The sequence below is a fragment of the Hemiscyllium ocellatum genome, chromosome 47, assembly GCF_020745735.1.
Source record: "Hemiscyllium ocellatum isolate sHemOce1 chromosome 47, sHemOce1.pat.X.cur, whole genome shotgun sequence".
In the NCBI taxonomy this organism is placed as follows: Eukaryota; Metazoa; Chordata; class Chondrichthyes; order Orectolobiformes; family Hemiscylliidae; genus Hemiscyllium; species Hemiscyllium ocellatum.
This window is the reverse complement of record NC_083447.1, coordinates 14,302,762-14,315,292: the sequence shown is the minus strand read 5'-3', so window position 1 is coordinate 14,315,292 and position 12,531 is coordinate 14,302,762. Positions and strand designations below refer to the sequence as shown.

At 43.0% G+C, this 12,531-nt stretch overlaps 1 protein-coding gene across 1 annotated transcript in view; it reads right to left on the bottom strand.

Annotated features, from left to right (window-relative positions):
• Positions 1-12,258, bottom strand: part of LOC132836636 (cation channel sperm-associated auxiliary subunit gamma-like) — a 265,261-nt gene extending 253,003 nt beyond the window's left edge. Inside the window, exon 1 of the mRNA XM_060856028.1 lies at positions 12,250-12,258. Coding sequence (XP_060712011.1) covers positions 12,250-12,258 — 9 coding nt within the window. The remainder of the gene's footprint in view (positions 1-12,249) is intronic.
• Positions 12,259-12,531: the final 273 nt, after the last annotated feature.

The window sequence follows — 12,531 nt, the reverse complement described above, 5'->3', positions numbered from 1 at the left end:
CTTCAGATGCCTTTTAAATCTTTCTCCTCTCACATTAAAAATAGGCCCTACAGCTCTGAACTCCCTACCTCAGAGGATATTCACCTTACCTATACCCCTCATGATTTTATAAACCTCTATAAAGTCACCCCTCAATTTTCTACACTCCAGTGAAAAAGTCCCAGCCTATCCAGCCTCTCTTTATAACACATATCCTCCAGTCCCAACAACATCCTTGTAAATCTCCTTGTTTCAGAGAACACTCTATCTCAGATGGTGATGGAAGTGGGAACACTGAATAGTTCTAAGTCAGAAGAATAGTGATTCCCTTGCTTTACAAGAATCTAAGATTATTGGTGGGTGAGTAGAAATATGGAATATGAAACACGATCTGATCTTACTGATTTGCAGAGCAGGCAACAAGGGCCTACTTCTGCTCCTACTCTTTACCTTTATGCATTTGTTTGTACATTAAATATCTTTTTAAAGCCAACTGTTCTAATTACATATTAAATTTAAATTGTGCAAAGTTCTAAAATCTATGTGCCATGATTCAGGCTATGGTCATTTACATAAAAAGGATTTGTTAAAGAAACACTGAAGTGTTCTATTTTCATTCATTTTAAAGAAATATCATAAATGAATGATTGTTGAAATGCAAATAAGCATTGAAACTGTTTCATCGAAGTAAAACAATAAGCAATCTGTTAACCTCATTCCACATCTCTTATCTACTCTACTAGTCACATATGCAAAGAAATCTAAGAGATTTTTCAATTAACATTTTTCATTTATAAAATCCATCTCAACTCTGCTTAATGTCATGCTTAAGAGTGTTTTGCTACTACATTCCAGATAAAGATTCAGCTATTCTGACTTCTACTGATGTTAGACTATAAAAACATTATAATTTATTTTCACAGAATGTACTGGAAAACCTTAGCAGGTCTGTCAGTAAGAGTTATATTGAACACAGAATGTTAATTCAGTTACTGTATCCTCAGATGCTGCCAAACAGGCTACATACTGCATCTGCAGTATTTTCATTTTGTTTCACAATTTAATTGCATCGTTCTGTTAAAATGCATAGGTCTATAATGCTCTATTTTCTTTCTTCCTCCTATATTTAATAGGAGGGTTACATTTGCTAACTTAGTCATGGAGTCATAGAGATGAACAGCGATGAAACAGACACTTTGGTCCAATTCATCCATGCTGACCAGATAGCCCAAACCAATCTAGTCCCACTTGCCAGCACCCGGCCCATACCCCTCCAAACCCTTCCTATTCATACACCCATCCAAATGCCTCTTAAATGTTGCAATTGTACCAGCCTCCACCCACTTCCTCTGGCAGCTCATTCCATACACATACCACCCTCTGCATGAAAAAGTTGTCCTATAGGTCTCTTTTATACCTTTCTCCTCTCACCCTAAACCTATGCCCTGTAGTTCTGGACTCCCAGACCCCAGAGAAAAGACTTTGTGTATTCACCCGATTCATGCCCCCATAATTTTGTAAACCTCTCTAAGGTCAACCCTCAGCCTCCGACACTCCAGGGAAAACAGCTCCAGCCTGTTCAGCCTCTCTCTATAGCTCAAAACCTTGGCAACATCCTTGTAAAACTTTTCTGAACCCTTTGAAGTTTCACAACATCTTTCCGATAGGAAGGAGACCAGAACTGTAAGCAATATTCCAACAGTGGCCTAACCAATGTCCTATACGGTCGTAATATGACCTCCCAACTCCTGTACTCAATACTCTGACCAAAAGCATACCAAGCGCCACCTTCACTATCCTATCTACCTGTGACTCCACTTTCAAGGACCTATGAACCTGCACTCCAAGGTCTCTTTGTTCAGCAACACTCCCTTGGACCTTGTATAAGTCCTGCTAAGTTCTGGAAGTGTAAAACCAATACAACCACGATGTCTGCAGCTTTCTCTATTCCTGAAATGTAAGTATTCAGGTTCAAGGGAGTTATTGCCATTTGCTCCTATTAATTTCTGCAGCATCATTTCTTCACTTATACTTATTTCTTTCTAGGTTTATCATTATGTCTGGAGCTTTAATGTCGACTACAATTAAGCTGTTATGATCCCATCTGAAGCTACTACTGGACAAATCACATCTCAGAATGAAATCTGGCCTAATAGATTTTTTTTTGTTCTAGTCAAGCCGGTGACCACCGACTAAAATGGTTTCATGAAGATGATCTCATGAAGTCACAGAGTTTCTTCAACAACTGTACAGAAATGTATTATACAAGATGAAAACAAGATGAGTATCCTATAGATATAGGATAAATAGAAAAAAATTCTTAAAACACCCAGCAATCTATTCCTAACACCATCAGGTTACAGTAATTCAATTCCCAGGAAATTAACTCTGTAAATCAAACGTTTAACTTCAACATAACTGATTCTGTCCAGCTCTTTCCTATGAACTATGAAGCCTTCTTGCATGAATATTCACAAAACGGACAGCTTAGGCTTTCTCAGCTTTTAATAACCTGTAAATGTCTAAACAAACACTCCTGGTTTGAAAGTCTGACAAACTAAACTTTTCTATTGAAGTAACTATGCTTTCCTGAACTGTCCTACACTCCTGTCTGGGAAATGAACTATGTTTGCTTCTGATCAGAGTCAAGGCTCCTCAAAACTCTTCTAAAAGCTCTCAATCTCTGGGTTTTCTAAGCTAATATCAGTCCTTTAGTATTTTGAACCAAAAACAAGCTGATGGCTTTCAATACTTGCACTCCACATTGTAAACCAGTTTCCATTAACACTCCAAGATCCCTATTTTCTGACATATATTGGATTGGGTCACTGTTCTGGAAGAATTGTCTGACTTAGTTCTTTTAAAACTCTTAACAAAACTACTCCAAACATAGCTCATACTTTAAAATCCAAATCTCTAAAATGTTATAAATGCATATGGGAATTACACACCTTTCGCCACAAAGTGCTTGTTTAATAAAAATGCAATTTTCTTATCTGCAAATACAGTATAACTTCTATCTCTGCCTTTTAAAGAGGCCCAAATTTACTTTCACCAATCTTCAACATTAATCTCTACAATTAACTGCTAACCTTTTGTATACCGACAGGAGAAACAAACTGTGACATGAACTATTTCCATAAAGACAATACTAATTTTCTATCCTTATATAAGCAATATCCATTAAAACTTAAAATGAAAGAATGTTGCGGAAAATAAGAGTTGTTAATAGGAATTTTTGATTTATTTACAGATATATTTCAGTTTATTCTGAAAAATGGCATGTAACACACTTACCTCAAGTCTATCAAAAGGATCAATACCTTGGTCAGATAAATTTTGAAACACAAAATCAAGGTTGGCACTTGGAGTTTGCTGAAGGATAGTTTCTGAGGATTGACTTGGATCCGTAAAGTTAATCAGTTTGATTTGCCATTCACATTTGAAGGCTAGACATATTGGCCAAATGAGAAGCCCAAGAAATTTAAGCATAATCACAGAGATGAAATAGGCTGATTAGTCTTGATCCTGTGGTCAAACAAGAAATTTAAAATACATTGAAATGCAGAAAGTGAATAACTGACAACCATAATCTTTGCAAAGTGCACTGCGGAGGTTTGGAAATCAAACAAATCAATCAATTTATTCAATAAATCGAACATTCTTGCAAATGCAAATACATCTATAAAGAAAAAAAATGTTAAATGTTCACAACATATATTCAGCTCCTAAATAAGTATTTTAAACATTAAAACTAATAATCTGTCTTTGTGTCAGTTTCAGTCAGTTATCACTTTTGCCACAAGTTACTTGCTTACATCCTGCTAGCAGATCCTTGCACTGTGTGAACTCGAATACTATTACGGCACATTTGCTGTTACGGTTTGATTTGTCTGATACTACAGCCTAATTTCACAACAATGATTTTCGTTCCATTTATGACAGGTTTCTGGGAGTTTTCATGGACAGAAATAATTTAATGAGCTGTTCTATCAATTTTTTTGACACCTAGAAGTCAGCCATTCTGAATACTTAGTTCTATAAATGATTGTGATACAGCAAGCTGGCAAAGGCGAATAGCACAGCTGTCAGCAGGATGCTGCACGTTTGCTCACATTATCTTATTCTCGCAAACAATACAAACTATACATTAATGCAATCAAAATCATTCCATTCACATGAGACAGAAAGTTGGTCACCAAAGTGTCACCACAAGAAAGGCAGAGGTGTGACAGACAGCTGAATCTGACAGAAGTTGAAAGAAAAACTGGAAACCAAAACTAAGAGATGCGGTAGACGGCAAAGACATTTTTGCAGACATATAGGTGCATCAAATATGTTGTGTTGTATCCATGGCACTAAGGTCAAGAATATCAGTGTGACTAGACTGTATACTGAAGTTTAGGTCCACATCAGCAGGTACAACACCTTGAAGGCTGCAATCTTTGGTTTACTTCCAGAAAGAGAATAGAAAGAGGAAGGTAGAGTGGGTAAACATGTGGCAGGAGAGAAGGTGCAGGATGTAAGGCCCTAGATTCCAGAAATGTTGAGAGCAAATTTGAGAGTGATGTGGCCTCTACAGGCCAAACAAATTGCACCCAAATAGAGCTAGGACCAGTGGTCAGACTGTTGCAATGCAATAAATGCAGTAGTGAGTTACTTCAGAGGCAACAGACTCACTGCACCTATCAGCAAGAAATCTCACCATATCAAGCTTCAATCAGCCATTTAAATGTTGATCAAAATTCTCGCTGAATCACAAGCCTCAATAGTGAAATTGCATCCTGACAAAAGCTGTCAATCAGAGGAGAGCAATGCCTGGGAGCTAGGTACCCAAAACATTTAGGGATCAAAGAGAGAAGAGGTCTGCTAATTTCCTTGCAAGTTGATTTACTAATGCTATTAGGAATAGTTCAAACAAACTTTGAATCGTAGAATCCCTACATTATGGAAACTGGTCATTTGGCCCAACAAGTCCACACCAACCCTCCAAAAAGTAACCCCCCTACACCTATTCTCCTACCTTATTAGTCTACATTTCCCTAACTATGTACCAAACCTACGCATTCCTGAACACTATGGGCAATATAGCATGGTTAATTCACCTAATCTGCACATCTTTGGACTGCGGGAGAAAACCAGAGCACCCCGAGGAAACCCACGTAGACACGGGAAGAATGTGCAAACTCCACACATACAGTTGCCCTAAGACTGGAATCGAACCCAGGTCCCTGGCACTGTGAGGCAGCAGTGCTAATCACTGAGTCACTGTGCCACCGGTGCTGAGTTATCAGAACCAGCAGGGTAATACCAGACAGGAATATCTGAAATGGAGGTGCCAGTGTTGGACTGGGATGGACAAACTTAAAAGTCACACAACACCAGGTTATAGTCCAATAAATTTATTTGGAAGTGCAAGCTTTCGGAGCGTTGCTCCTTCATCAGGTAGCTAGTGGGGCAAGATCATAGGACACAGAATTTATAGTAAAATATCAAAGTGTCATAAAACTGATGCAATGTATTGAACAAACCTAGATTGCTGTTAAGTCTTTAATCTCTTAGAATGGGGATGCAGGGTTTGATTCATTAATATATAAATCTCAAAAATTTTTTCAAGTCACAGTCTCGAGATAATATCAGGTTTTATAAATTGTGACATCTCAGTTCAGACAATGCATAAAAGGTGTGAGGTTAGAGTCTGTCTGTATACCAACTTTGAGTCTGACCTGTTTTATTTCCAAAGTAGGAATTTATAAAATGTCACATGGACTGACTGCCAACACTTGATGTGCTTTTTGAACAAAACAGAATGTATCTGCAAATGCAAATTCACCCTTTACATGTGCATGGGAGAGAGGGTGAGTGTTTGTGATTGCGTGCATGTGTATGGGAGAGAGGAAGAGAGTGCTTATGTGTGCACACGCGCATGTATTGTGTGTGTCTGTGTGTGAGCACGCGCGCGCACTTGACAGAGTGGAAAGCACACAATCTGTAGACAGTCCGTCTATGTGATATGTTATAAATTTCTACTTTAGAAATAAAACCAGTCTGATTCAAACTTGGGATACAGACAGACTCTAACCCCACACCTTTAATACATTGTCTGAGCTGAGATGTCACCAGAGGAGATTCAAGTTCTCAGCCAACTGCTCAACTTCTGCCCCACCAACAAAATGGACCCCATTGGTCTTGTGACAGACACAGAGGAATTCATCAAATGAATGAAACTCTGGGAATTCTTCCAATGTGTCAGCACCCGAGCCCAATGAGACAACCGACAAACTAGAACAGTCGTCAGAGCGATCCACAGCGGAGCGACCAAAGAAACAGTTGATTTGGACCCCTCCAGAGGGCCATTACCCTGGGCTTGACACGCATGCTCAAACTGTCAGGAAATATGTAAATGTCAGATTCATCAGTCGCACTCACAAGGTAGAGCAAAATGTCACCTGATCACAACGCAATGCCATCCATGCTCTCAAATTCAATTACAACATTGTTATCAAATCAACAAACGAAGGAGGAGCTGCATTATTTTGAATAGAACAGACTACTGCGAGTAAATATGCAGACAACTGAATCACCAGAAACACCAAAGGCAACTAAAGGCCGATCCAACCAAAGAACACACGAGTGAACTAAACAGATTGATTAAGACTTTTGATCCAGTCCTTCAGAGTACCCTGCGCACTCTCATCCCATGTACTTCTCACATAGGACACTTCTACTGCCTTCCAAAGATCCACAAAGCCAACACACCTGGACGTCCCATCATATCAGGCAATGAGACCCTGTGTGAGAACCTCTCTGACTATGTCGAGGGCAGCAGACTTCCTACAGAAACTCAGCACCCAGAGAACAGTCAAACATTCCTTGTCACAATGGACATTTCGGCACTCAACACCAATATCCCCCATGACAATTGCATTGCTGCAACAGCCTCAGTACTCAACACCAACAACTGCCAATCTCCAGGCACCATCCTACAACTAATTTGCTTCATCCTCAACCATAATGTTTTCACCTTTGACAACCAGTTTTTTATCCAGACACAGAGAACAGCCATGGGGGCCAAATGTGCATCCCAATATGCTAACATTTTCATGCAAAAATTCGAACAAGACTTCTTTGCTGCACAGGACCTCCAACCAACACTATATACCAGATACACTGACACCATTTTCTTCTTCTGGAGCCATGACAAGGAGTTACTGAAACAAGTACACAATGATATCAACAAGTTTCATCCCACCATCAGACTTACCATGGACTAATCTTTAGAATCAGTCTCATTCTTGGGCAGACATCTCCATCAAGGATGGGCACCTCAATACCTCAATTCACCACAAGGTCATGAAAAACCTCATGATGCTACACTTCTCTGCTTCAGCCATCCCCTATAGACAAGCCCTGCGCAAACAAAGGATCTGTTCAGATGAAGAGGACCACGATGGAAACACGTCATGGTAACTATTGCAAGATGTGTCAGGGTGTCAACGTGGATAGTACTATTACATCTGGGGATACTACCCACCACATGCACAGCAGGTACTCATGTGACCTGGCCATCTTTTTCTATCACATACAATGCAGGTAAGGATGCCCTGAGGCATGCAGTACTGGCGAGACCAAGCAGACGCAACGACAACAGATGAATGGACACCGCGCAACAATCTGCACAGAGATGTTCCCGCCCAGTCGGGGAACACTTCAGCGGTCAAGGACATTCAGCCTCGGATCTTCGGGTGAACATCCTCCAAGGTGAACTTCGGATATGCAACAACGCAGAGTCACCGAGCAGAGGCTGATAGCAAAGTTTGGTATCCATGAGGATGGTCTCAACCGGCCCTTAGGCTCATGTCACAGCACAGCTGACCCCACTATACACTCTTACATATACACACATACTCTTACACACGATCACACTCACACATACTCCCTCTCAGACACTCAGACATACACACACACACACACACTCACACGCGCACCCTCTCACAAGCATATAGTCCATCACACTCGCACACACACTCTCTCCTCTTCTCTCACTCCACACACATATGAGTCTGTGGGGTGAATTTGCATTTGCATTTGTTGATACATCCTATTTTCTAGGATTTACAAATTAATGAATCAAGCCCTGCATTCCCATTCGAAGGGATTAAAGACTAACAACAACCTAAGTTTGTTCAATACATTGCACCAGTTTTATGACACTTTGATCTTTTACTACAAATTCTGTTTCCTATGATCCTGCCCCACTAGCTACCTGTTAAAGGAGCAGTGCTCCAAAAGCTTGCACTCCCAAATAAACTTGTTGGACTATAACCTAGTGTTGTGTGATTTTTAACAGAAATATTGAGACAGACAGATGGCACTAGAATTGGGGCTGATGTAGTGGACATACACCCCCAATGCTGTTCGGTTGAGAGTTCAAGGCTTGGCCCATTAGCAGTGAAGAAAAAAAACTTGGCTGATAGAATATGGGAAAACGTAGGTTATATGATTTGGAAGTAAGAATAACAGAGCTGAATACTATTTAAATGGAGAAAGACTACAGAACACTGCAGCATTGAATGATTTGTCCTCCTCATACATGAATTACAAAAAGCTAGCACACAACTTTAGCAGATAATACATTTCAAACATTTATTTCAATAAATGTTGGTCTTTATTTCAAAGGGAACATACTAAAACAAAGTTAAAAAACACATGACACCAGGTTATAGTCCAACAGGTTTAATTGGAAGCACTAGCTTTCAGAGCACTGCTCCTTCATCAGGTGGTTGTGGAGTACACAACTGTGAGACACAGAATTTATAACAAAAGTTTAGTGTGTTTCGCTATAAATTATGTGTCTTAGAATCGTGTGCTGCACAACCATCTGATGATGGAGCAGCACTCTGAAAGCTAGTGCTTCCAATTATATCTGTTGGACTATAACCTGGTGTCATTCAATTTTTAACTTTGTACAGCCCAGTCTAACACCGACATCTCCAAATCATACTAAAACAAATCAGACAACACCTACAATATTGCTAACAGCTCTGGTCCCATTATTTAATATACTGGCATTGGAGACAGTCCTGAAAAGATTCACTAATTTTTTTGCTGGGTATGGAGGGATTTTCATTTGAGGAGAAATCAAGTAGGATATTGGGAGTTTAGAAGAATGACAAATTATTGGAAAATCAAGATTCAAATAGGGTTTTACAGGGGCGATGCAAAAGTCCGTTTCCCCGTGTGGAAGAATCTAAATTCAGACAACATAATTTCAGAGTAAGAGTTTGGCCACTTAGGAGGAAATGAGGGACTGCAGATGCTGAACAGTCGGAGTTGATAAAGCATGGCATTGGATAAAGCACAATAGGAGAAAGTGAGGACTGCAGATGCTGGAGATCAGAGCTGAAAAGTGTGTTGCTGGAAAAGCACAGCAGGTCAGGCAGCATCCAACGAGCAGGAGAATCGACGTTTTGGGCATAAGCCCTTCTTCAGGAATGAGGAAGGTGTGCCAAGCAGGCTAAGATAAAAGGTAGGGAGGAGGGACTTGGGGGAGGAGCATTGGGAATGCGATAGGTGGAAGGAGATTAAGGTGAGGGTGATAGGCCAGAGAGGGGGTGGATGCGGAGAGGTCGGGAAGAAGATTGTCAAGAAGGCGGTGTTGAGTCCGATGGTTGGGACTGAGATAAAGTGGGGGGAGGGGAAATGAGGAAGCTGGAGAAATCTGAGTTCATCCCTTGTGGTTGGAGGGTTCCTAGGCGGAAGATGAGGCGCTCTTCCTCCAGGCGTTATGTTGCCATGGTCTGATGATGGAGGAGGCCAAAGACCTGCATGTCCTTGGCGGAGTGGAAGGGGGAGTTAAAGTTTTCAGCCACAGGGCGGTTGGGGTTGGTTGGTGCGGGTGTCCCAAAGGTGTTCTCTGAAATGTTCCACAAGTAGGCGGTCTGTCTCCCCAATGTAGAGGAGGCCACATCAGGTGCAGTGGACGCAGTAAATGAAGTGTGTGTAGGTGCAAGCGAACTTGTGACAGATATGGAAGGATCCCTTGGGGCCTTGGAGGGAAGTGAGGGGGGGAGGTGTAGGTGCAAGTTTTGCATTTCTTGCGGTTGCAGGGGAAGGTGCCAGGAGTGGAGGTTGAGTTGGTGGATGGTGTGGACCTGACGAGGGAGTGGTCTTTCCAGAATGCTGATAGGGGAGGGAGGGAAATATATCCGTGGTGGTGGGATCTGTTTGGAGGTGGCGGAAATGACGAAGGATGATACGAAGTATCTGGGGGTTGGTGGGGTGGTAGGTGAGGACCAGTGTGGTTCTGTCCTGGTGGTGACTGGAGGGGCAGGGTTCAAGGATGGAGGAGCGGGAAGTGGAGGAGATGCGGTGGACAGCATCATCAACTACGTCTGAGGGGAAACTGCGGTCTTTGAAGAAGGAGGCCATCTGGGTTGTTCGGTATTGAAATTGGTCCTCCTGGGAGCAGAGGCGGCGGAGACGAAGGAATTGGGAATATGGAATGTCGATTTTACAGGGGGCAGGGTGGGAGGTGGTGTAATCTAGGTAGCTGTGGGAGTCGGTCGGTTTATAGTAAATGTCCACGTTGAGTCAGTCGCCCAAGATAGAAATGGAGAGGTCTGGGAAGGGGAGGGATGAGTCTGAGACGGTCCAGGTAAATTTGAGGTCAGGGTGGAAGGTATTAGTAAAGTGGATGAACTGTTCAATCTCCTCGTGGGAGCACGAGGTAGCGCCGATACAGTCATCGACGTAGCAGAGGAAAAGGTGGGGGGTGGTGCCAGTGTAGGTGTGGAAGATGGACTGTTCCACATATCCTACGAAGAGGCAGGCATAGCTGGGGCCCACGCGGGTGCCCATGGCTACTCCTTTGGTTTGGAGAAAGTGGGAGGATTGGAAAGAGAAGTTGTTCAGAGTGAGGGCCAGTTCAGTCAGTCGAAGGAGGGTGTCAGTGGAAGGGTATTGGTTGGGTCGGCGGGAAAGGAAGAAACGGAGTGCTCTGAGGCCTTCGTAATGGGGGATGGATGTGTATAGGGACTGGATGTCCATGGTGAAGATAAGGCATTGGGGGCCGGGGAAGCGAAAATCATGGAGGAGGTGGAGGGCTTGGGTGGTGTCCCGAAAGTAGGTGGGGAGTTCTTGGACTAAGGGGGACAGGACTGTGTCGAGGTATGCAGAGATGAGTTCGGTGGGGTAGGAGCAGGCTGAGACAATGGATCGGCCGGGGCAGTCAGGTTTGTGGATTTTGGGCAGGAGGTAACCTCATAGTCCCACAACCCCGCACTGCCCGTTTCAACCTCCTGCCCAAAATCCACAAACCTGACTGCCCCGGCCAACCCATTGACTCGGCATGCTCAGTCCCTCCTCCCTACCTTTTATCTTAGCCTGCTTGGCACACCTTCCTCATTCCTGAAGAAGGGCTTATGCCCAAAACGTCGATTCTCCTGCTCCTTGGATGCTGCCCAACCTGCTGTGCTTTTCCAGCAACACATTTTAAAGCACAGCAGGTCAGGCAACATCCAAGAAGCATGAAAGTCGATGTTTCAGGCATGACGTCTTCAGGATTGGAGTGGGGGAAGGGGGCTGAGAGATAAATAGGTTAGATGTGTAGGGCTCAGGGAAAGGTAGGAGGCAATGGTGATAGGTCAGTTGGAACTGTGGAGCAGATACATGGGAAGGAAGATGGATAGGTAGGTCAGATCAATAGTCCAGTTGGTGGGGGGTGGGGACAGAATTGGAAACTGGCGAATCCAACGTTCATGCCGTGTGGTTGTGGGCTCCCGAGGAGAAACTTTTTTCCCTTTGAGGAGAAATGATCTGTTTTATTATTTAGAACTGTATTCGTTGGGTTGATTCAAGGCTGATAGAAAAAAAAGTTGATCAGTAAGGGAATCACGATCAAGGGCTTTTGACTGAAACGTCAATTTTCCTGCTCCTCGGATGCTGCCTGACCTGCTGTGCTTTTCCAGCACCACTCTGATCTAAACAAGGGTATCAATGGGTATGGGGGAAAAGATAGGAAAGTAGAGTTGAGCATTATCAGTTTATCCATGACTTCATCCAATGGCAGGCTAACTCGATGGGCTGACTGGCCAACTTCTGCCTCTACGTCTTACGGCATGATTGTAAAGCGTCAACGCATGATGCTACTCCAGTTAGCGGAGTCGTGCGGCGGTCGTCGTGAGTAGCTCCAGCTAGAACTTTTACACGCCTTCGCTTTGTGGAGACGGACATATCCGAATTTGTTTTAAAATCTAAAGACAACCTTACCTGCGCCATACCGTAATCGTTCACCCACCCGCCACGACATCAACCGCCACCTGCTCGAGCACTGGGCACGTGAGCAACGGCCCACGGCCTTTGCGCATGCGTACTGCCTGCACGCGTGCCCTCTCTTTCCCGCCATCAGGTCCGCGCTGATTTCTGAGGTGATGGAATCATGATGAAGCTGATTTTCGATCTGTGTGGTGTTTTTTTTAAAAACCCTATATCCTAGTTGGGTCAATTGTAAGAATGTTATACCAGGCCTCAGTTGCAGTAACGTCTCGTACT